We start from the raw sequence: 24,180 nt of genomic DNA, 5'->3' as shown, positions 1-24,180 counted from the left end.
GAGAGATATATTACTGGAATATTCTAAAAAGAAATGGTGCTTTCTTCAAATACTCTGTTTTGAAAGCTTTGGGTTTGTGTTGGAGTCTGCAGAGAAAGGCAGAGGATACTTAATTTGTTGTGCTGCTTGTTGTGCTGGTGGTTGTTGCTGTGCCTGGATGGGAAGTTAAGCAGGTTAGGAAATCTTAATACAATTCCTCCTGGCAGCAGAACTGTGGAGAAAGTATTCTTTGGCTGATGAGTAATGACAGACATCCATAACATCCTCCTTAGCTGTATCTGGCAGGGAGTCATCTACCCTAGTCCTACCCCTGAGCACTATACACAGAGACCTGCAGTTCATAGAAATTGGTGCAATAGAGGGTCTTGTGGACATAAAACAAGTTTAGATACATCTGTGCCTTGGCAAAGTTTATCTGATAAATAATTATTTCAAGGATTGTTGTTCTAGGAGTTAACTAAGGTATTTACATTTGTGAAATAATCTGTAGAATTAAATAGAAAGTAAGTGTTCCAAAGTATGACAAATTTCTTATGTATTTGGGGGGAAAAATGGACTAATGTTGTTTAAAGTGAGTTCTAATGCTTGCTAACTTGCAAGTTACTTCTAAAAGGTTTTTTTTAAAGTGCTTAACTTATTGAATTGTGTTTTCCTTGAAGTCAATGTTTTATCTTCAACTTGAAGGTCAGTAGGAAGCTGGTGCTTAAAGTTTTTTAAACTCTCAATCCAAAAATTAAATTACATACATTAGTTATGTGGAATACAGTATATGTCCCTTACAGTTTAAACATTTGTTTAACTATTGTTTTATAACTGTGTTAATCATTGAACACTTAAACTACTTTGGTATTTCAGCAGACAGTGGTTTATGCAGCACAGAAGTAATCTTTGGTCATCCATGAATAATCCCAATTTATTCGAAGCTCAAGATAACTTTCTTATCTTGAACAAACACAACAGACATTTTTTAGCTAGCTCTTGATATTTTAAAATGTTTCTGTTAGGTTTTGTCCTTATTTTCATCCATCTATATTTTAAAAAATAGCTCTTAAAATTTCCACATTGTTTTAAAATACGATTTATAGTAGTATTTTTAAAGACTTTGAATGACAGTTAAACTAGCTGCTAGAAAGGGAAAGCTGTGTTAAAATTCTTAACATTTAGGTAGACTTAGAGAATGTCTTTGTTTATGACAAAAGGATCACTGTAGAGAGGACAACTGTACTTTTGATCTGAACTTTTAAATGTATTTCTCTCTTTTTTTGATTTTGGTTGTCACTGCTGTTGCTCCTAGCTCTGCCAATCTCCAAGATGTTGAGAATTGACTAACCTTGCATTTTCTGCTTCTATTGTCATCTAGAGCAACAGGCAACAGCAAGTGCAGGGAATACTTGTGGAAAACTCCTTTTTTCAGCAGTCAGAAGACTATAGGATGAGAGAGGAAAAAATACCTGAGGTGGATGATGCCTCATCCATATTGTTACTCTCTAGACACAAATTGATACAGACAGAATAACTATCAGACTGAATCTTGTGGCTCCATTGTCTTCATTCATTCACCTGAAAGCCAGATCTGTTGGACCTTCCTATTACAAATGTTAGGATTAAGAGGATCAAAGTCTTCGGAAGGAACGAGAGAGGTTTGAGTCAGTAACTTTGAAGGAAATTAAAAGCAGAATGCTGGGGAGAGGAACCAAAAATGGAGTAGGATGCAAGAAGGGAAAGACAAAGATGAGAAAAAATTAAATCACAGAAGGTAGGAAGTCAGAGGAATGAGGAAAGTTGTGAGAAATAGAGTCTTAAGTGGAGACATTCACAATAATTTTTTTTATGTACTAAAAAATGGAAAGTAGCATGGTTGGCAGTGTGAAATAAGTACATATGGTATGTGACTGACTTTTTTCTTTCTTCTGTTTGTGAGTTGGGGGGGTTATCTTAGTAGAGCAGTTATTTTTCATGCTGGCAAGTAATCCTTATGCAGTGGATATTGAATACTTTTTCAAATATTGAAATTTTTATCTTTTCATTGTCGGTCCTAGTTTCAATTCTTCCCTTTTCCTTCAGCTACCCTAACAGAGCACAATAGGAGCTCCTCCTCATCTACCACTGATTTGCCTGGGTGTAGAATATCTCAGTCTTTGCTTGGACACCAGACAGATTCTGGGTCTACAAGCCCATCTTCACCAGGCTTTACCATTAGCACTTTGTGCAAATCTGGTGTTACAGCAGCGCCATCAGGGAGTACCAGTACTTTATCCTGTTTTTCACGATCTCAAAGTCAGTGGATTTCCTTTGCTGATGAACTTCTTACAATTAGACACACAAGCACAGACAAGAAGGAGCCCCAAAGATTGCATTTTAAAACTGAAAATGCCTGCCTTGCCTCTTCTGCTTTGCTTGGGAATTCTTCCAACAGCTGTGCTTCTGAGGATCAAAGTGACCTTTTCAATAACTCTATATGCCATGAACAATTATTCATTGAAGAAACTGGCACTGCTGCTGAAATATCTTCTGCATCACCTTCAGCACTACTGGACTATAGTTTAGTGTCTTCTTGTGCTCATACAAATAAGGGTATGCAAAGCATGCATTCTGTACTGCTCTTTTGCTAATAACTGACTCCAAAAAAGCAAGCTTTGGATTCATTTCTCTTTTTGTTATTATTACTCAACTGATGTTAAAATTAACTCATCTTCTTATTTAGAATGTACTAAACTGCTTGTTAATATCGGTTGGGACAGTGAATTAAATACACAGCTTGAAATGAGAAGAAAATTCAAATTATTCATTTGAAGGCATTGCTTTCTCTTAACTATGCAGTGTTGCTTTTCTAGACATGGGAATATTTTTTTGTGGGATGTCAGACAGCAATGAGATCTCAAAGATTAAGTAACTGCATTTGTGAAAACAATTTTTACATACAAGTTTCCGAGAGTGGTTGGTATAAAATCACTGGAGGGCAATGAGAAAGCCCGTGATTCTATTTTTAGATGCATTTTTCAGGGTATTACATGGCACTATTTTAAAGGCACTTACAATTTGTGGTAACTCCTAATGGCACTTGTACAATAGGAACCTCTAGTAGAAACATCACTTCCAGATATTCTACTCAAGTAAATAACTACTTATGTTCAGTGTGATCTTTCTAATATTTTCTAAACTTTGCTTTCTTTCAGCAAGGCCCACCACTCCTCTTTCTGTGGGCACCATTGTCCCCCCTCCAAGACCTGCATCAAGACCAAAACTGTCTACTGGGAAACTAAGTGGGATTAATGAGATAGTAAGTATTGGTTTGGTTTTTTTTTTCATTTGCCATTTTGACTTTGATTTTAGGTACACCATTCATTCACACTGTTACAGTGGAGTTACCTTGCAGCCAATGTTCAAGGAATCACATAAGCAGATTTTCAACATTGCCAACTAGGCATGGTAATAGTTTATAACTATCTTACTACAACAAATAATTATTAACATAAGTACGAAGTTCCAAACCATATTTTTTTCCATCAGCTGAGTGATTTTAATTAAGCAAATCAGTAATTTGATAATTAACGATGGTGCATGCATGAGATTGACATTTCTGAAATGCAAAATACTAAATACAAACCTCCCTTGATTTATGGATATCACCAAAGCATTGGGAAACAAGTGGGGGTTTTTTCAGTTGTATGTTGACAGAAGTAGCCCTGTTGTGACTTCTCCTTGCACCTGGTGCTGGTTTGTGGAGATGGGAGGTGGTAGATTACAGCAGTTACCCTTGAGGATAGTGAGAGGTTTTGCACTGTCTGCATGCGCCTGCAATGTGGGTTCACCTGCCGATAAGGAATGTGGTAAAGAATGCAAATAACCAGGCAGCCTATCAGACTAGGCCATGCCTAATTTCCTCTGTAAATATTAGTATTCTGCAGGTTTCACTTGACTTCCTGACTTGGAAAAATGCTCATGTGTTAAAATCTTTTTATAGTCTTTTAAAGTAGCAAGATATTTTTCACCATATTCTTGGTACAAACAAAATTCTCATCTTACGCTTTGACAAAGCTGACAAAATATTTTCAAACGGTTATGCTTTTCTGTAGGATTAGGACAGAGTTCATTTTGAAATGCTTTTCTCTTTCCAATACAGAATTGTAGTAATTGCTCTTAGCCCAGGGAATCTGTTCTTCATGTCATCATAATTAAACAAAAGAATTCATCTGGTACTGTTCTGCTATACAGTATGATCATGAACAAAGCTACATTCATTTTTACTGTTGCTTTTGAAATTTACTATTATCTGGGTACAAAGAGAAGGTTGTCTTCATTATATGTTAACTCCTTTTGCAATTCTCATAGTCTCTATCAAAGTCAACAAGTGCAATAGAATGGGGAGAAAAAGTTGGTCTGACATCCCACCCTTAGGCAGAAGGAAACACCCAAGATTCACAAATGCTAGTGGTTGAAAGGAATGACTAAAGTCAGAGGGTCCACAAAACTCACAAATCTTTATTATTAAATTATGCACTTGGCATGGAAATTGATATGTTATTCTCTGACATACTATATATGCACATGACAGTGGGTTCTAGATAAAGAGGTAGAATAAAAAAGGAAGAGACAAAGGAACATATGAAATAAACAGGGGAAGAGAGAGAAAGGGAGAAAAAGAGATCACCAGTCCTGGTTCAGTGTCTGTTCAGCTGATGGAGTGTCCTGGAGGTATCACATAGGCCTATTGGGAGTACGTTTTTATAGACAGGTTTTCCCCACCCTGGAGCTAAGTTTCTTGTTTTCTCTGCAAATTAGATATCATGCACAGTTCATTCCTTCAGATCTGTCTGGAATTCAGTCAGAGGGCTTTGGGAGTCCTGGGTGGTCTTGATCTCCCCCTACAGTCCATACCCACTTCTCTATTGCATTCCTCTACTTGAGCTGTGCATGTGCTTGTGCTTATCTGCAGAAGCCAGAACAGGATGTTTGTCATGGAAAAGTGTTGCCTATCACTGCATAGCCCCTTCTTCAGCCACATCTTGTTCTCTTCCAGTTTGTTATTACCAACAATCCTTGGTATTATCAGCAGACCTCACCTGTTAGTACCAACAGTTCATGGTTTTTGACAACAATCTGTGGTTGCCAGCTGCCCTTGTCTATTAGTACCAGCAATCCTTGGTTATTACCAGCAGTCCTTGATCATTAGCAACAGTCTTCATCTGTTATTACCAACAGTCCTTGGTTGGTCCCACAGCTGTGCAGCTCTCAGTGTTTCAGACATACACATTAGCCCCTTATCTTCTGGGATTCTACAGTTATCCTGCCAAAATGATACTCTGGTGCTTTCAGTTCCTTTCAGATAGGTTAATCCTAGTATGATCATTGGTTAAATACCTTAACAGTTAAGTGTATCCTAAAACCATCCAGAGATTTTTAGTGAAAGTGACTTTTAAGTTCGCTAGGCCAACCTATTTGAAAAAGGGGTGACTTCTGAATTGTATCAGGTTGCTCAGGCACATGCTGAGTTTTGAAAATCTCCAGAGTGAGAAATTTTTCAATCTGCCAATCTGGCAGCCTGTCTCAGGATTTTACCACAAGGTTGCCAAAAGGATTTTTTCCCAAAGTCCAGCTGGCATTTCTTTGCTGTAGCTCTTGCTCTTAGAGGAGCCCAACTCTGACTTCTTTGTATGCCCCTTTTTACCTAGTAGGAGACTGCTAATAATTCCCTTTTTAGGCTTCTGTTCTCTGGGCTGAAAAAACCCTGGTCCTACAGCCTGTTCCTCTCTTGCTCCTGTACTCCAGTCACAGCTATTTTAGTTGCCTTCTGCTTCTCTCACTTCCAACTCGTTAGTAGCTCAGCTTTAGCTCTGAAATCTTTATTTGCCACACATACACAGGGCTGTAGTCTTAGTTTCTTATACTGTGTTCTATTTTTAATATTATTGAAAGGCTGTTGCATAATCAAATATATTAAATTTGATTACTCTGTCAAAAAAGTATAATGTATGAAATAATGGAATTTACTCCAATGGAAAATGCAGGTTCTTTGTTTTACATTAAAAACATTAATGGATGAAACATTAGTAGATAAAACATTAAAGAAACCATGTTGACAAACGCTATGAAATTGATTTGGGCATGAAATAAGAACTTTTCTATTTACAATTTATTTTCATCTCTTTAAAACCACTTTGTGTTATATCCTTGTCATCTTTTTTGTTCAGCCTAGGCCATTCAGCCCTCCATTGACCTCTAACTCAAGTCCACCTCCAGCAGCTCCTTTGGCACGTGCAGAGAGCATTTCTTCTATATCCTCTTCTGCTTCCCTCAGTGCAGCAAATACACCTACAGTTGGTAAGTTTTATTGACCATTTTATCTTACTTGAGAAGAAGGACTAGTCAGCCATTATGTTGCACCTGTTTGTGAGAACCACTTGTTGGAATTAGTTGTTTCATATGTGAGTCCAGGTATTTCAAGCATCCTTTGCAATGTCTGCTTCTAAATGACACTGAGACACAGGAAAGTAGATTAAATTAGATTAGACCATAGATCCAGTTATGTTCTTTAGGGAAATATTATTCACAATTAACATGCCATGAATTCTTTTTTGGTATTCTGGTTTGGTATAGCCATCAAGTACAACATGTTACCATATATTTGTTCAGAAGATGTTATTGTAAAGGTACAGAAATAATTAGGGATACTGAAAATTTTTAATGAATACAAATGTTCACAAAACTGAGTTATTTTATGTTCTTTTGATTTTGTTTGTTGTTCCATAATTGCAGTTTCCAAAAAATAAATCAAATGCATCTTTTTCTTCAAGTCAGTTGAAAATATAAGCTAAGCAGTAAAAACAAAACAAACAGTTAAACAAGAAAGATTATTATGAAAAGGAAATTAGTCTTGTGTTGCCACTAATTTCAGGAGGTTTTCTCTTGTTTTTGAAGGAATGCCCTTCAGTTTTGATATTTGATTATTGTAAATCAAAAGGAGACATTGGGGTTTTTTAGTTAGTTGGGGTTTTCTGTTAGTTGGGGGGCAGGGCTTTAGACATTTTAGCTTGTTTATTTAACAATATTGAACTGTTTAATTCCTGAACACGGTTACACCTTTAGTCACAAGTTAAATCAAGTTGTTTTAAGTCAAGAGTTATCATTTTGTTATCTGCAAATGTTGTTTCACAGTCAGGCTCAGCAGCTCAGAAGAGCATCTGTTCAGCATCTAGTGGGAGCTCTGCAGTGGAGTTGTTTCCACCCTGTGCAGAAGCAAAGTACTGAGTTCTGCCCAACCTTAGCTCCTAGAGTTCAGTGTCCACCAGTCCCACAAATGCTGAGAAGCATCACAGAAACACAATTGATGTTTTGGTTCCCAGAGTCTATCTAGGCTCACATCCTCAGGTCTCAGCTCGGCTGTCAAGTAACCAAACATTGGAGGCATCAATATCCTCAGCTCTGGGGAGCTCTGTGTGTGTGTGTTGGAAACAGCGGTAGAGTGAAATACTGAGGTGAGGCAGGAGGTAACGAGGTGTGTGCCGACACTGAGGCTTGATGTGGTTATTAATCTGGCCTAGGAAAAATAAATAAGACCAGTTCCATCTGTACTGACTGTATGAATTAAATAGTCCTGGGAAAATGGGAAAGGCAGTGCAAAAAGCTGAAATACTTGAGGCATGAGGATATAGTTCGCAATACATTCTGTATTCTTTTTACTTTTGCACAATCCACTGTTCCCCTTATCCCATTTGTTCTGAATAATGGAGAATTGACTCTGACTATCTTTTTCCAAGTGAACTTTAAGGCACGCATAATTGAGTGCTTCTTTTATGCTTTAGCCTTAATTTAATTTGCAAAATATTTTTGAATAATAATTTTTAACATCTATTTTTGCTTGAAATATTTTGTTTTCTTTGCAATGTTTTGTTTCATTTAAATGTAATAGACGATGATCTTTTGATTCGAAATCTTCCTACAATTGAAAAGCTTTGTGAGACACCACCAGGTATTGTACTCAAAGCACATTTATGTCTTAACTAACCATCCTAATATACTACATCTAATGAAATTGTATTTCTTTGGAAACAAGTTTCTCCAGAAATTTCTGGTATCTGGCACATAAAAGTTGCTTGACATCTCAACTACATAACGAGTTCAATCTGTATGTTGCTGAAATCACCGAAACCTGATGTAACCACTTTTATATAATGTTATCCTCTGTCTATGCACTTCCCTGCTCCATAAACAAGCTGAAACTTGGATCTTGCTCCTTCAGTTTATCATTACTACTTTCTTTCAAGTAAAGTGAATATATTTTTACTTTGAGAATCCTTATTCTCCTAAAACAAGTAAGTAATAATTTTTCTATATTTACATGTAATACAAATCTTAGAAGACAGACAGATAGTACTTTCTTTAATAGATTTTATTTTCATGACAACTGTTTAGCCAGTATTAAAACTCTCAGGATCTTTGTTCCTAAACTGAACTAAAACCATTTGATCAACTTTATTCATCTGCCCTTTTTATGACCAGTGATGCAGTCTTTTGTTCTGCAGTTTTGGTCTGCACCTTGAAGGTGTCAATGCAACCATTTTCACGGTTATATCACTGGCTCTTGTGTCAGCACAGCTCAGGGGCTGGTAGTAGTGATCAGGCTGGGGCTGGTGGCAGGGCATTTAAGCCGGGTTTGCCATCACTGCCAAAGGTAATAGAACTGGAGCCTTGATCTGGGCTACAGCCTGAGATGAAGTGAGGATACCTTCATGCAGCTGTTACTTCCCTTCCATCTGAAACCTCACAGCAGATATGGAAAACCCTGAAGCTGGATGTTGCTGCATGGAATTGTACTCTCAGCAGCAAGATAACAAATCAATGACTTTCAGCATCAGGACAAGCAGTTATGTTTGTTTCATATGATAGAATGACAGAATCATGAAGGCTGGGGAGAGACTGCCAAGATCAAGTCCAGCCTTTGAACAATCACCACCTTGTCAACTAAACCATAGCACTAAGTATTCCAGTAATTTCTTGAACATTTCCAGGGATGGTCACCTGCCCACCTCCCTGGGCAGCCCATTCTAAGTGAAGACGTTCTTGCTGTTGTCCAGCTTGGCACAGTTTGAGGCCATTTCTTCTTTTCCTGTTGCTGATTGCCCAGGAGAAGACTGTCCCTTACCTTGCTACAGCCTCCTTTCAGGCAGTTGTAGAGAGTGATAAGGCCCCTCTTATCACTCCTTTTCTCCAGGCAAAATATCCTGAACTCCTTCAGCTGTTTCTCATGACTTACTCTCCAGACCCTTCCCTTGCTCCATTGCCCTTCTCTGCACATTTGCCCTGAACTGAGGGACCAAAACTGGACACAGCACAGTTTTTGAGGTGCAGCCTCAGCAGTGCCCAGCACAGGGGGACAATCCCTGCCCTGCTCCTGCTGCCCACACCATTGCTGGTCCAGGCCAGGATGCCATTGGCCTTCTTGGCCCCCTGGGCACTGCTGGCTCCTGTTCAGTCACTGTCACCAGCAGCCCCAGCTCCTTTTCCTGTGGGCAGCTTTCCAGCCCCTCTGCCCCAGCCTGTGGCCCTGCCTGGGGCTGTTGTGAGCCAAGGGCAGGATTAGGCACTTGGCCTTGTTGAATGTATAGTAATTTGTTTAATTTTTAGTTTATTTATTTTCTAGGAGAATGCATAAATTTTTGAGTCAAAGGGTGATGAACAATGGGAGCAGAGCAAAGAAGAGAGAAGTGATCTCATTTGTAGTTCCCCAAATAGGTCTCAGAGAAATATATATACATATGTATTTATTTTGGTGTTCCCTAAAAAAAAGTTAAAATGTTATTATTTCTAGTAATTTTCACTTTTTAGTCAAGCAAAGAGTATTTGTCTCTTACCAATAGGAATATAATGAATATGTTTGCAATGCTCTGCGTAATTTTTGAAATACTGCTATAAAAATGTACATAAGGCCATTAAATAAAAGATTTCAAAATAATTGATACACCTGTGTACAAGGTAATCCGGTCTGCTCTACTGTTGTTTGTTATTCCTTAGTAAATGGTCAGAAAAAGACATTAAAATAGCTCAGCAACTGTAGAGCCATGTTCACTGGATGTACACTTTGGCTTTAGTGAAGAACAGTGAAGAATTCTGGAGTTCAGTATTTCACCAAACAGAATTTCTAGTAATTGATAACTCATTATTTTATTGCACATTTTCCTCTTGAAATAATGATTTCTGGATTCCTGAGACTATTTGGGATCACAGCTTTTCTTGGTAGTTTGCAGGGAGAGAAAAATCTTTGGAATCATGATCCATGTATTGTCTGAAAGAAAAAAGAAAAACAACGTAGTATTTATACTGAAACAAATTAATAAATCAGTAATTTTTTTGCCAGAATCATAATAATTAGTTAATTTTAAAATATTTTGTTTTCAACACTATTGACTACATCCCTTGGATCTAAGAAGGCCTAAGTGTTGCACAAATATTTTCATGGCACTGAGAAGAATTCTGAACCTTTTACTACTTTATGTGAGAAATTATGATGGAGAGAGAGGTACAAGGTAGCAGAATTAGACAGCTCCTGTATTTTGCTATCTTTCTGTCACTACTTCGTTTACTTCCCTCTTAATTTAAGGTCTAATATTAGGTGCTCTGTGAAGAGCAAGGCCTGAAAATCCTTTTTACTTCTCAAAGAGCTCAGAAAGGACAGCCACTTAGAGTAAATAGGCTGCAATACCATGGGCAATGTTACACAGAAGCATTTCATCCCTGCTTCATGGTATGAAAGAGAAATTTTTCAATTTGCTCATGAAAAGATAAAGACACTACCTCCTTTGTGACAGGTAATGCTATGTGATACAGATTATTTCTTCATGGTACAAAAAACATATTAAGATGCTAGCTGCTACACTGCTGCACTAAGAAAAAAAGAAGAAACTTCCAGTATTGTCTTTTGTATTCCATACACATGTAGAAAATTTATGAAAAATGAAATCCCATGACAACCTGTTTCATCAACTGTATATGCACATTTCAAAAAGGCTTAGTTTAGCATCAGGTCTCAGTTGAGTTGGATAGCTCTATATTGGAATTGTGTTGTGTTGGCACAAGCAACAAGTCAAGACTTCTCCAACAGTTTTTGCCTGGGAATTGCAATGTTGGCTGAAAAAAGTTTTTAAAATGTTCAACAATTCACTTATATGAGGGTAATATTGATGAATTTGCATTTAAGTTCATTTTTACTGTAAGTGAAATCTTTGTATTTCTGTGACCATTTTATCATGCATTTTTTCCATACAAAAAGCATACAGTAGGGATTTTTTTTTAAGCATTCTAGTCAATTTGGGTCTGTTGACTTCACCCCCACCAGTAGCCATTTTAATGCAGTGTTCCTGTGTCTCACAATCTCCTTGTGTCTGTTTACATAATGTCATGCCAACAGTCAAACCTGCGTTCTTAGGCTGCTGACCAGCATTTTGGTGGTATGATTGTACTATGTTTATGTATTTCTACACACTTTACAACTAATACCTCAGGTGATACTGTGACGTTGGTGTAAACTCTTGTGAAAATTACAGATATAGCCAACCATTCTGAAATCTATTAAGCTTTTTGAAAATTAAACCTATACACTGTATGTATTCTAGGTGTTTCACGAGGTCCCAGTCCCGTCAGCCTTGGAAACCAGGACACCTTGCCTGTTGCAGTAGCTCTTACTGAATCTGTTAACGCCTACTTTAAAGGAGCAGATCCCACAAAGTTAGTTAAATAATGAATTGTGTTGAATGTATTGAGTTGCAGTAAGAAAAGACAACTGGGTCTACTTTTCATACTGCGGGAGGGGAATGAATATGCATTGGAAGGGGAATTCAAAGGGGTTTTTCTCCCAGGGTGCAAATGACAACAGTGGCTTATTGTTCTGTAATGTCAGGAGTTCACATATACCTGCTTTACAAAAATGTGTTCAGTGAGAGCACTGAGAATGACAAGGGTTTTTATCAGGTGGGTGTTACACATGATTTTGTGCAGCAAAAGCACTTCATTCCCTGTCACATCCATTGCTATCCTACTTAGGTCTTACCCAGGCAGAGCCATGCCACATTTTCAAAGCTTGAAAAATATCCATTACTACTGTATGCTTAAGCAGTAAGGTTAAAACCTTTTCTTTCTCATTTCATACTACTTCCAATCTGAAAGTGACAGTAGATAGTCACATTATCCATTTGAGACTGATTTTCTGTTTTTAATTCAGTTCATAAGATTGTGAAATTGCACACTTTAAAATTAGTATTAGAACTAGGAAGTTAATGAGTTGCAATGAAGCTGATTTTTTTATTCTCTTCTAGATGTATTGTGAAGATTACTGGTGATATGACAATATCATTCCCAAGTGGGATTATTAAAGTTTTCACCAGCAACCCATCTCCTGCTGTGCTCTGCTTCAGGGTGAAAAACACAAGCAAACTAGAGCAGATTCTTCCAAATGCACAACTTGTATACAGGTTTGTGGTGGGTTTTTTTACATAATTGTAAGCTACATCATTTGTAAAATATGAATTGTTGTCTGTGTAAATCAGAATTCTTTGCAGTCTGGGTGATTTAGTTACATATAGTTTAATTTCCTGAATTAATCTTGTTCACCTTAGTTCTCTCCACTGCTACTATTAAAGATCTCAATGGTTACTGGACTTAAAACTTGTGCTGAGTATAACAGGAGCCATAAAAAATAATTAGTAAATATGTCCATGTTTTGATACGCATTTTATAAGTAATTTTTTTACACAGTAGTAATAATGGTAAAAGTAAATGATGAAACAATAGGCTTAAAAGAAAAAAAAAAGTAGTAGGAGATTCATGTACTCTCCTTTGCCATGTACTAGTGTATTTTAATGTTCAGTCATTACACTAATCAGATTCTTTACATAACTACCTCTCAGATGTGTAGCAGCATACTTGGAAGAATTTGTAGGAAAGAAATGTTGCTGATTGAGTAGGATATTTGTTGAAATTGCACTTGGAGATGCTATTTTTTAAAAAACAGAAAAGCTGGAATTTTTTAGCAGAAATCCATTTCAGCTGAGCAGTTTCTGTTTCATTTATTGGAGAAATTATTTGAACACTAAGCTAAATGTTTTTAAATGCTGTAATTTTTTAATTACTGAAATAATAAATCAAACCATATGTGTGTATTATTTTGTATTTAATTTTATTGGTTACTTCATACTTAATGTAATGACTAATTCATACAAAATTAAGTTTAATTACTGTTTGACATGACAGTCTATAACTGAAATGTTAGCTGTATCTGACAAAGTGAATTATACTGAAAAAGCATATTTTGCAAATGTCTAGTATTCCTGAATAAGTGGTGTAATATTTCACTGCTAATTAATGATCTTTTTTTGTAGTGATCAGTCACAAAGTGACTCCAGTACTAAGGACTTTTGGATGAACATGCAAGCTATAACTGTCTACCTCAAGAAATTATCAGAGCAGAATCCATCTGCATCCTATTACAATGTGGATGTTTTAAAGTACCAGGTAAACATTTTTATCCTTCTGTAATTTCTTTGGAATTCCAGCAGATATGATATATACCTAGAAATTAAAAGAATTATTCTTTGTCTGCCAGCATGGAGGTGAACTGTCATCCCTCATCTAGACTAGTTCTGGGTATATCTCTACTTAGCACATTCCTGCTATGCTTCATGTCATTCCCTAAGATACAGGACTTGTTTCAGCTTGTTAGTGCTTCAGCCCAATCCTGCAAGCAAGCTTCAAACACTTTTTTTAAAATATTTGTCTGCAAAGTCAAATTCTCCTTTAAGAGATTTGGTGGGGCCTTCTTGTAGCTTGTACTCGTAAGGTGTTTGATTTTGCAATTGCCTAAGTTTTGGATACTGGCACTGATTAATTTTAATGCATGGTTTTGGCTTTCAGGTGAAAGAGAGTAGGTTTAGATTACATATTAAGAAAAAATTCTTTACTCAGAGGGTGGTGAGTCACTCGCACAAGTTACCCAGAGGAGTTGTGTGTGCCCCACTTCCCTGGCAGTGTTCAAGGCCAGACTGGGTAGGGCTGTGAGCAGCCTGGTCTAGAGAAAGTTGTCTGTGCCCATGATGAGGGTGGGTTGGAACTTTAAGGTCCCTTCTAGCCCAAACCTTTTTGTGATTCTATCTGAGAATGTATGACATTCTGATTTCTCACAATGTAATAGAACAGGAGTAGTCAGAATGGATCTCTGAGCATAAGTCATGCTTGACTAAGCTGACAAACTTCTGTGGTGACGTGACTGCCCCTGTGGATGAGGGCAGAGCAGTAGATATTGTCTGCTCAGACTTCAGGATGCCTTTCAACACCATGTAACAGAATCCATGTAGAGATGCTGGTGAAGAACAGACTAGATGAGCAGACACTGAGGTGAACTGACCCCCAGGGGACACTGATTTTATAATTTAATAGCTTCATTAATGATCTGAATGATGGGACAGAGTGTACCCTTGGCAAGTTTGCTGATGATGGAGATGGTCCCCTGGATAAACCAGAGGGTCATTTTGCCCTCCTAAGGGGGCTCAGCAGGCTGCAGAAATGGGCTGAAAGGAACCTCATGAAGTTCAAAAAAAGTGGACTTGGGGAGTCACCAGCTGGAAATTATTTTGCCAGAAAAGGACCTGAGGGTGCTGTGGGTTACCATGTTGAACGTGAGCCAAACCACTCACTGCTCATACTGCAGAGGCAACAGATGGTCTCCTGGATGGTTGTCTAAGCTTCATTAGGCAAAGTATTGCTAGTAAGTGAAGGGAGGGCATCCTTCCCCTCAACACTGGTGACACCACACGCAGGTTTCAGTTCTGGGTTGTTCATTTCAAGTTGGACTGGATAGAGTTCAGCAAAGGGCCACAAAGATGATGGTAGGACTGGAATATATGTCCCATGAAAGCCTGAGAGAGTTGGGATTCCTGAGCCTGGAAAAGGGTAAGTTTAGGGAAATTTCATCAATATGTATAAATACCTGAGAGAGGGCACAGTGAAGACAGAGCCAAGCTGTTTTCATTGGTGCCCAGCAACAGAATCAGAGGCAATGGACACATGCTGAATCACAGGAGATTCCCTCTGAACAGCCAGAACCAATTTTTTTTTCCTGTGACAGTGGCTGAGCACTGGACACAGATTGCTTGGAGGGGTGGTGGAGTCTCCATTCTTGGAAATGTTCCAAAGTTGCCTGGAGCTCAGGCATCCTGCTAGAGGTGTCCCTGTGTGAGCTGGAGCATTGGACCATACAGCCTCCAGAAGGTCTCTGTCAGCTTCAGCCATTCTGTGCATCAGTGAGATGATGTTCTGGTTGTTAATAAAAAGTCTTCATGAATATTCAAGACATACTCACCTCAAAGGGAGAACAGGGATTTTCTAGGCCTGCCTTAAAATATCTGAACATCTGAGACAGCTTTCTGTACAACAAAACAGTCGAGAAAATTGCTGGTCAGTCTAGCTGTTCATACCTTTAGTTACCACATCTGCCTAGTATGGTTTAAAATCTGGGCATACTGAACCTTCAAAAAGCATGTTAGGCACAGAGAATTCTTGAGAAAGATGGAAGGAAGAAACCATTTGGTTTGCTGAAATGAGTACTGTGTATTCTTCTTGTAAAAATGAGGCATTGGCACCTGGAAGCCCAGACAGATAAAAAAGGTTTTGGGCTGACAACAAAAGGCAAGAATGTGCACCAGGACTCAGGAGGTTCCTCAGATTGAGCAGGTGGTTGAGATGCATCAGCCCAGTAGAATGAGCTCAGCTGCAGAAGCAACATTCAACCTGCCTGCTGTAGGAAAATAATGGTTTGAAGTGGTAAGAACTATTCTGCTGCCTGCCTGTCCCATGAGAGGTGTTGTCCTCTGGTGCTGGCTGGTTGGGCAGCTGAATTGGCACAGCACACAGCTGCTAAGGATGAAGCCATTTTGCTGCAAGCATGCATCTTGCATAAGACAGAACACAACAAAAACAAAGCTTACAAAAAGTTATAAAAGAGCAGAAGGGAGCCTCATATGCCAGAGGGAGTTTAAAACTTTTCTTTAAGTATTTTAATTTAAAATTAAAATAGCAGAAATTCCTTAAGGCAGCAGTCTTCAAATTTGTGATTAAGGACTCGGGGATCAATTGTTCTCTTGATATTTTGTCAGCACTGAGATTTATATTAATTACCATTATCCTCTAGTTCTTCCCAAAATGTGGATATTACACTTAGTTGTTATCAATGGTTTCTTCTTTTACAGGTATCTTCAAATGGGATACAGTCCACTCCCCTGAATCTTGCAACTTACTGGAAATGTGATGCTAGCACTACTGATGTGAGAGTGGATTATAAATACAATCCAGAGTCCATGAATGTGCCTAGTATGCTGTCTAATGTCCAGGTTGTGGTACCAGTAGATGGAGGAGTAATAAACATGCAGTCACTTCCACCTGCAAAATGGTAATATTAACTATATTCAGTATTTTTTCAGATTCATTTCATGTGTTCTTTTGTGTCATAGCCTGAAAAATTTCACAGGAAGAAGTAGAAAAATGTGTAATATCAGATGTCTAGATATTTTGTGGTCTAAAACAGATCATGTGCAGCCAATTCACATAAACTGAAAGAGTCAGTAAGTACCCTTCCCAACTTGTAATAATACAAGCCTTTATGAATTTTCCAATGTTGGCTTTCTTTTGTCCAATAGACTAGACAATTTTAATACAGTAATTTGAAATGATTAAAAAAAATTCTATGTGTGTGTAACAATGTATTCTTATAAGGAGATTATATAGGAAAAATAGCAGAAAGGCGATTTTAAAAAAGATTTCCTGATTGTTCTAACTTAAAAGTTAGCTCCTAATGGAAATAGTTTTAAAACAAACTCTGCAGCTGGGTAACTGAGGAGCTCTCCCTAAGCCAGATAGCACTATCTCTCAATTCAAGCATCATGCACATTATATTGGACTAGCAGCTACCTGCCACCACCTTCTGAGCCTGCATTTCCAGTAGCACTTCCAAATGTGACATAGACAGCAGGAAAATATGTTACAAGTTTGTGGAAACAAGCAGAGGGTAGTAGGACTAGACAGAGTAGTACAGCCCTGGAGCTAAAGGTGAGCAGAATTCGATTACTGTGTCTGTGCAGCACATACATACTTTCCCAGCTGCAACATAAATCCTGGACTGTTTATCCCAAAAATGGTCTTTTTAATGTGAAGAGTACAAAGAACACCAAGTTGAAGGGAGATAGGCTTTGTTAACCTTTTCGTGTAGATCAGTTTACCTTTCAAAGGAGGGTTTAAAAGAAAACATAATGCCTTTATTAGGCAGATTCTGATGTTTCTGGAGGCAATACAGTTACAGGTGTTTACTGGACAATGTAGTAATAATTAGTTGAAAAAAAAAATTCTTACAGGACTGAGTCCATCTTGACTTGTTATTTCAAGGAAACAGTACTTTTAACCAAATCTTAAGCTTATTCTGAACAAGAACATGTTCAGTATCCTGTCTGAACAACACAACTGCTCTGTCGTGAAGCCAGTCTCCCTGCCTGGGCTTCTTCCACAAACCCTCTGTAATAAAGCTGGAGTGAAAGCAGGAACACCCACCCAAAACACTCCATGTTAGCAGGGAAGGCTTAGGGAGAGTTGCATTCATTAATCCACCTAGGCAACTTCCAAGACCCAGAGTTTTTAGCCTGGCAAGCTGAGGAAAGGGGAAAAAAAATTCAATTATGTCCCAGGCAGGTACAGTATTTGTGATGTACTATCTGTTCCATCTAGTGGATTGGGTGGTGGGGTTTTGGTCTTTTTTTTAAGAAAAAAAATGCGTTACAGTGTGACTTCCTGTGAGTAAATGCTACCATATGTGCTACTTATGTGAGGATTTTACTCCTGCTACATCAATGCCAAGAGCAATTTCAAACCTATCAGGACTTTATGCTGCCTCATAGCTGTAAGTTGTTGACTTTCCTTTGATACAACTGCTATGAAGTCCTCCAGGAGGTAAAACGCCCTGTCAGCTTAGCCACCCTTGGTACATTTTTCTGCCCCTTTATAGTGTCTGAAGTTAGCTTGAACTGTGTCACAGATACCAATTAGTTTTATTAGAATGGAAATGGAATGAGATTTGTGCTGTCAGGACTGTCACTTGGGAGAGAACAATCAGTGTTGCTCCCCGTTCTACCATCATCATGAAGCATCAAGGTACAGCTTCCAGACTGCTTCCAGAGTAACTTACCCTTTAAGACTGCAGAGGGGTCTGAATTTTGGAGCCATAGGCGATGACACAGGAGTGTGTTAAATGTGTAAAAAATTATTGTATAGAATGTGTAACAGAGTGTGTTCTTCTTAGCTCACTGCTCTGGAATGATGCAGACACACCCTTCTCTTTTCATCTTTTCCCCTGTAGTTTTCCACAGACTTACCTTAAAATGTGCAAATATTTTTATATACTTCCATTTAGAGATGTCTGTAATATACCAGTCTAAATCCAGGTTCTAAAGTTCTAAAACCAGTGCTTGTGCTAACCTACCATTTTCTTACAGGAATGCAGACCAGATGAAAGCATGTTGGAAGATATCTAGCATTTCAGAGAAGTCTGAGAATGGAGGCAAGTGGAACCTTTTTGTTTTGCTTTCTTGTACAGAAATTTTTACCAGTAAACAGGTGATCATTTTAGCCTCTATTCCCTATTATTTCTTTTTACATGTTTTCTCATGCTGTATCCTGTTTACTAGTTCACCTTCTTCTCAATCCATTGCCTCCTGAGAGATTCCATTATGAGTTAGATGTCAAAATGTAAACTTAATTTGTTAGCTATACAAGGGAAAAAAATATTAACTATCCTGAAAACAGTTAGGAATTCTAAAACAGAGTTTGGATGAGATAGGAAATTATTGCATTCATGCTATTTGGAAGTGAGCAGCTACTCAGATGAAAATAGGTTTAGTATCTGTGTCTTTCCACACATGGATAATTTAAATACATTAGAAGGAGGTAAGTGAAAGAACTAGGATTCAAAAAAATTATTCTTGACCAACATTTGATCCTTGGTTTTGACCATAATGATTCCAGGAAAAAAATCTATGCATATCTGCTCAGAATAGTAATTTATACAATATAGCATGAGGTACCAGTAGTTGTCCTCTGCTTGGTGCCTTTCTCTGAGCTGTAGTTGATGTTACAACTCCTGCAGTCTCTGCAGGTCCAATATTTTTCTGAAAATATTGCAGCAGCCAGAGTATCTCATCCTCAAAGCCTCTGTGCAGCAATGAAGTGCTAATGTAAAGGAAAGGCCTTTAGTCTAATTAAGAATTTAGTGAAGGGGATTGGAAAATCACAGATTTGCCTGTAAGTATGACTGATTTCATACAGAAACCACAAGCATGAAAAGAGAAGACAACTTTTATTCCTGCAAAGTTGTGGTTATCACTCAAACAAAATCAGAGAGAATTTTATTGAACACAGGGCATTACAAAGTCTGGCATACTTTGTCCTTCACTAACCTCACGGTCCTTTGCTATTTGTCTTCCAACTGCAATTTTAGTTCCTGCTTTCACTTCAGCAGCATTTCAGTTACTATCCTTCCTTGTCATTTAGCAGTTATTGATAGGAATAGCAAGTTGTTTTAAAGTAAAATTATTCCATTAATTTTAATTTAAATCTCATTTTCCCAGCACACTTTGCAAGAACAAGAAAAGACCTGTTTTCAAACTAGAAATTAGTAGCAATGTGGGGATTTTGAAAATGCATTTCACTGCCTACAGAAATGTACTTAAAGTAATTTTGAACTACTATTGCTTTATAATAGTATCAAAGTAATGCCACTTCACCACTGTCTCTAAAAAAATCAGCTGAAATTCGTGAGAGGTATTTAATCAGACTTTGTCTTTATTGGAAACGTAATTTCTTTCCTCTGGATACATTACTGTAGAACTGCATTTCTTCCAGTGTTTTTGTTCACACGTTTTCATCCAAACAGATGGTGACAACTCTTAAATGTTCTGATGCAATTTCAAATTTGCTAGTGAAAAGCAGGTATCTTCTCCTATCTATCAATCAGGTACCATCTACCACAAGAGAGATAGTAGTAAGTACCTGGAAACCAGCAAGCATAAATTATTAAAAAGGTCAATCAGATAAGTAGTAAGTGATTAAAGGGACCAATCAGGTAATCAGTAAGTAGTAAGTGTGTGTAGCAGGCTGATACCCACATTTTGGATAATCTTGCAGGAATTTATATTGCTTCTTTTTAAATTAGTGAATACTAGTCATTGTCCTAAGCAGACTATTGGACAAAACAGACTGGGACTCTTACCTCTTCTGAAAGTGTATGTAGGGCTGCCACTGGGAATAGACCTCAAAGGTCACCGTATTAGTTTCACTTCTTACTACTAAAAATGTGGAGATCATTTTGTTCCTGCAAAACAATCAGCTTCTCAGTTTTGTTGTTTTTATAGGTTCTGGATCCCTCAGAGCCAAATTTGAGCTTTCAGGAGGACCCAGTAAACCAGCAACACTTGCAGTGCAATTCATCAGTGAAGGAAGCACCCTTTCAGGAGCAGATGTGGAACTTGTAGGCACTGGCTATCGGCTTTCCCTTCTGAAGAAGAGATTTGCCACTGGTAAGACACTGACACACATATTCAAAATAATTTATATATTCTCTAGTATTAAAATTATAAAATATGAAACTGTTAAATGGCTGATGTGTCTTTATTGAAACCGTTCTGATAAATCAGTTTGGTTTTCCATAGTTATTCAGACTGCTCCAAGGAAAATATTGACAAAATCTGGTATATCTACTGACTGCAAAAAACTTTTGTTTTTCAGGACGGTATATGGCAGACTGTTGATGTACCTGTGGAAGTCATTGGATCAGGAGTGCAAGAAACACACTCTGCCCTCTCTACTTTTCAAACACTATTTTAACATGCATTAATTTTTCCAAAATATTGACCTACTTTGAGGCTAAACTACAGAAAGTAAATGCACTTTTCAGAGTCATTTTGAAAACTTTTTATTACTTTACAATAGCACTGAAGTTAACTTCAACACTGTCTGTAAATAATCAACTACAATACTAGGGAAAACTTGTTGAAAAATTTTTAGTAACTTTATATAGAAGTCAAAATAGGAATCCACAGTTGTAATGGAAGTATGAGACTTTTATGTTGTACTGTAAACATTAAACCTAAAATGTAGGAGAACTAATAAGAAATATTTGAGCTTTTCATAAGTAATACTCATTTTTCAGATTCTTTAATTGCCAGCCTTTAATTGACAGTTTCTATAAAGATAGCAGAGGCTAAGTCTCATGTAGTTCTTCTTTCCATTCATACCACAAGATCAGTCGAGTTAGAGCTGTATAAAAGTAACGTGATGCCCATGGATCATTATTAAAATAAGTTTATATTGAGGCTTTTTTTTTTTACTAAGTGCAATGTCTTAAAAATTACAAAACACAGCAGAGATTTACTTCTGCAGTTAGAAAAAATTTTTGGGCCTTGTAATTGAATTAATGCAGTAGATTTAATTTATTTTTATATTAATTGCGTAACATTTGTGCCTTTCAAAAAAGCCTGTGCCTATCCAATTTGATACTCACGTGCCTCACTTCCTTTTTCAAAGTTTGGCTCTTTATCAAGAAAGCATGGTATTTGTATTATATACACAACTTCATGAAAATTCTTTTAACTACAATTTATTTAGAAGACAGGTTTGCGAAAACAGTTTGCTTTAAAAGAAATTTAAAACACCGAATTACTTCAAGGAATAATTGCAATTAAATGTGGCTTTAATAAAGGGAGCTGCATCATGCAGGACTTATTAACTTTTTCATTAAGTAATTTTTGTGTCACCAAAGAGGAGAATCTGAAAAATCAGTGAAGATAGGAAAAACAAACTTCTAAAAGCAAACAGCATTACTCTTTGCTTTGGCTATAAGTCTTCAGACTTCGAGTGCTTTTGGGGATGTGTGATGTGAATGTACACAAAGTACTTCAGGATATTTAATGGCTGCAGGATGACAAATCCTGTCTTTTTTTTTTTTTTTTTTTTTTATAACTACCAATGTTAATATTTGTATTGTAATCTAATCTGCTTGCTACAGCCTAAGCATGGGGATGTGAACTTCAGTAACAATTTTTTAAGCTAGTCACTAATTTAGAAAATTTTCTATATATTTGTATTACCAAGTTGGTTTTTTGTAATGTTGAAATCATAAGCATTGGGGCAAAGTAATTCAATAACCTGCATGTGGAAATTTCAAATGAACATTTAGCATACCAGCATCTATTTCAAATTCTCTTTTAAAACAGTAAAATATGCTTGAGTTAATTCATGCAAAGCCAGTAATGAATTTGGCTGCTGAAGCTTTAGAAGAAATTATGCCTTTGTAGAAGCTGCGTAAATTGTTGTGTACACTAGACACTTTTGCCAGTGAGAGTTTCATTGTTAGTACTAAGAACATAGTGTACTGTAGAATTGATTGGAAGAGTATATTTGGCCCCTGTATTTTGCTGACTTATTGATGATAAATTTACAACTCATAAAATGGTAGTCTTTTGATTGGAATTTTAATTGTAACCTGCCTTACAATCAAACTGATTGACACAACAATATTTTATTAATGGAAACCCAAACCTATTATTGCTATTTTTGATCAACTATTACATTAATTTCTAAGTTAAATGAAGTAATTAATGTTTCAGCACTTTTAAACTAGCTTTCATTCAGATGTTTTTCATACATTTGCATTGGGTGCAGGTTACAATTTTGAAGCCATACAAATTTATATAGACATTTTGTAAAGACTCAAAAACAATGTAAAAAGTATGTGTAGCTATCTGATTTAAAATAAAAAAGTATGTAGCAAGCTGGTTCTTGCTTGTGTATACAGCAATATCCTTTTTAGCTGCCTCCTAAGAAAATTAATTTGTAAACACAACTCTAAAGGATCTGAATTTTTATGAATTGTTACTACGTTAGACTGTAAATTAGAGCATACAAGTTTATCTTTCAAAAATTGTAAATACTCTGAATTTTCATAAAATGTAAATTTAAAAAATTTGCACCCATAATAAACATGTAATATATAATTTAAATACTGATTTATATTTATATTGCCTGTACTTTTGAGTTAAGTTCCACAGATCTCCGAAGCAATAAGGTAATAGAGCAAATCATGCCTGTATTGAACATTTGAAAAGGTTGATTTTTAAGTGATAAAGGGTAGACATCATTATGAACTCTTTTTTATACCTAAAATCATCAGAGAGAAGCTGGATGGAAATACGACTTCTCCAAAACATTTCAACTTTACTGAACTGGAATGTCTGAGATGTCTGTAGTACCCTATGTCTTTACTAAATTGATTCACTTCACGAATGAATTACATTAGCAAAACTGTGGATATGTTTATGAGAAAAATCTTGACTTGTGGACACAAGCTGCTGTCTGTAAACAGTGCTATCAAATGCTGCACATTATCTCTTCATTAATAAGCCTATATCTTGTGGCATGTGCAAGAGAAGAATTAGTGACAAGATTAAAGCAGTTCTTTCTGATTTCTAATGTTCCACCAGTGAAAGAGAATGGACAATTTAGTACTTCAGCAGTCTGTATGGTTTAGTCCTTCTAAGCTTTGAGCACAGAACAGTTGAAACTGAACAAATGTTTTTGAATCTGTTAGTTTCCTACTAACCCCAAGGCCTGTAGAAGCTTAGTAAGTAATGACTTATTAAATTCACTTTCTCAGCTGGTTGGATACCAGTGCAGTAGAGGTACCATTCTTGTCATGCAGGAAAGCAACAGTTCAAGGGCTTGATTCTCATCTTCTGCTGGCAGGCAGGAATGAAGGACACAAGTGCTTAGTGGTCAGACCGAACCGTCCATCTAACACAGTAGTCTGGTCTTTAACACTGGCCAAAACAGGCTAGAGCCTTGGAGAGCTAGTGTGTCATTTGCTTTCTGCTCACCCAGCACCTCTTTTATTGGTTGGGGATGTAAAAAGGTGCTATTAACTTCTACTATTCGTTGAACCTGAAGTGTAACAGATCTGACAGAGGCTGCTCTGGCACGTCTTTTAACACTTGACTTGTACCCACATACTGCTCATAACTGCTGCAAACTGGATCACTACTGTCCAAGCAGGTTTGTGATTATCTAAGTACACAATCAGGTAATTTTTCAGGGAAACCTATC

At 37.2% G+C, this 24,180-nt stretch overlaps 1 protein-coding gene across 1 annotated transcript in view; it reads left to right on the top strand.

Annotated features, from left to right (window-relative positions):
- Positions 1 to 23,375, top strand: part of FCHO2 (FCH and mu domain containing endocytic adaptor 2) — an 81,657-nt gene extending 58,282 nt beyond the window's left edge. The window contains exons 18-27 of the mRNA XM_066338563.1: positions 2,065 to 2,574; positions 3,177 to 3,280; positions 6,192 to 6,321; positions 11,610 to 11,721; positions 12,309 to 12,464; positions 13,371 to 13,503; positions 16,233 to 16,432; positions 18,522 to 18,586; positions 20,436 to 20,600; positions 20,809 to 23,375. Coding sequence (XP_066194660.1) covers positions 2,065 to 2,574; positions 3,177 to 3,280; positions 6,192 to 6,321; positions 11,610 to 11,721; positions 12,309 to 12,464; positions 13,371 to 13,503; positions 16,233 to 16,432; positions 18,522 to 18,586; positions 20,436 to 20,600; positions 20,809 to 20,831 — 1,598 coding nt within the window. The 3' untranslated portion in view covers positions 20,832 to 23,375. The remainder of the gene's footprint in view (positions 1 to 2,064; positions 2,575 to 3,176; positions 3,281 to 6,191; positions 6,322 to 11,609; positions 11,722 to 12,308; positions 12,465 to 13,370; positions 13,504 to 16,232; positions 16,433 to 18,521; positions 18,587 to 20,435; positions 20,601 to 20,808) is intronic.
- The last annotated feature ends 805 nt before the right edge of the window (positions 23,376 to 24,180 follow it).

The sequence above is a fragment of the Sylvia atricapilla genome, chromosome Z, assembly GCF_009819655.1.
Source record: "Sylvia atricapilla isolate bSylAtr1 chromosome Z, bSylAtr1.pri, whole genome shotgun sequence".
Classification (NCBI taxonomy): Eukaryota; Metazoa; Chordata; class Aves; order Passeriformes; family Sylviidae; genus Sylvia; species Sylvia atricapilla.
Note: the sequence above shows the minus strand (reverse complement) of the source record. Positions and strands in the feature narration are given on the sequence as shown.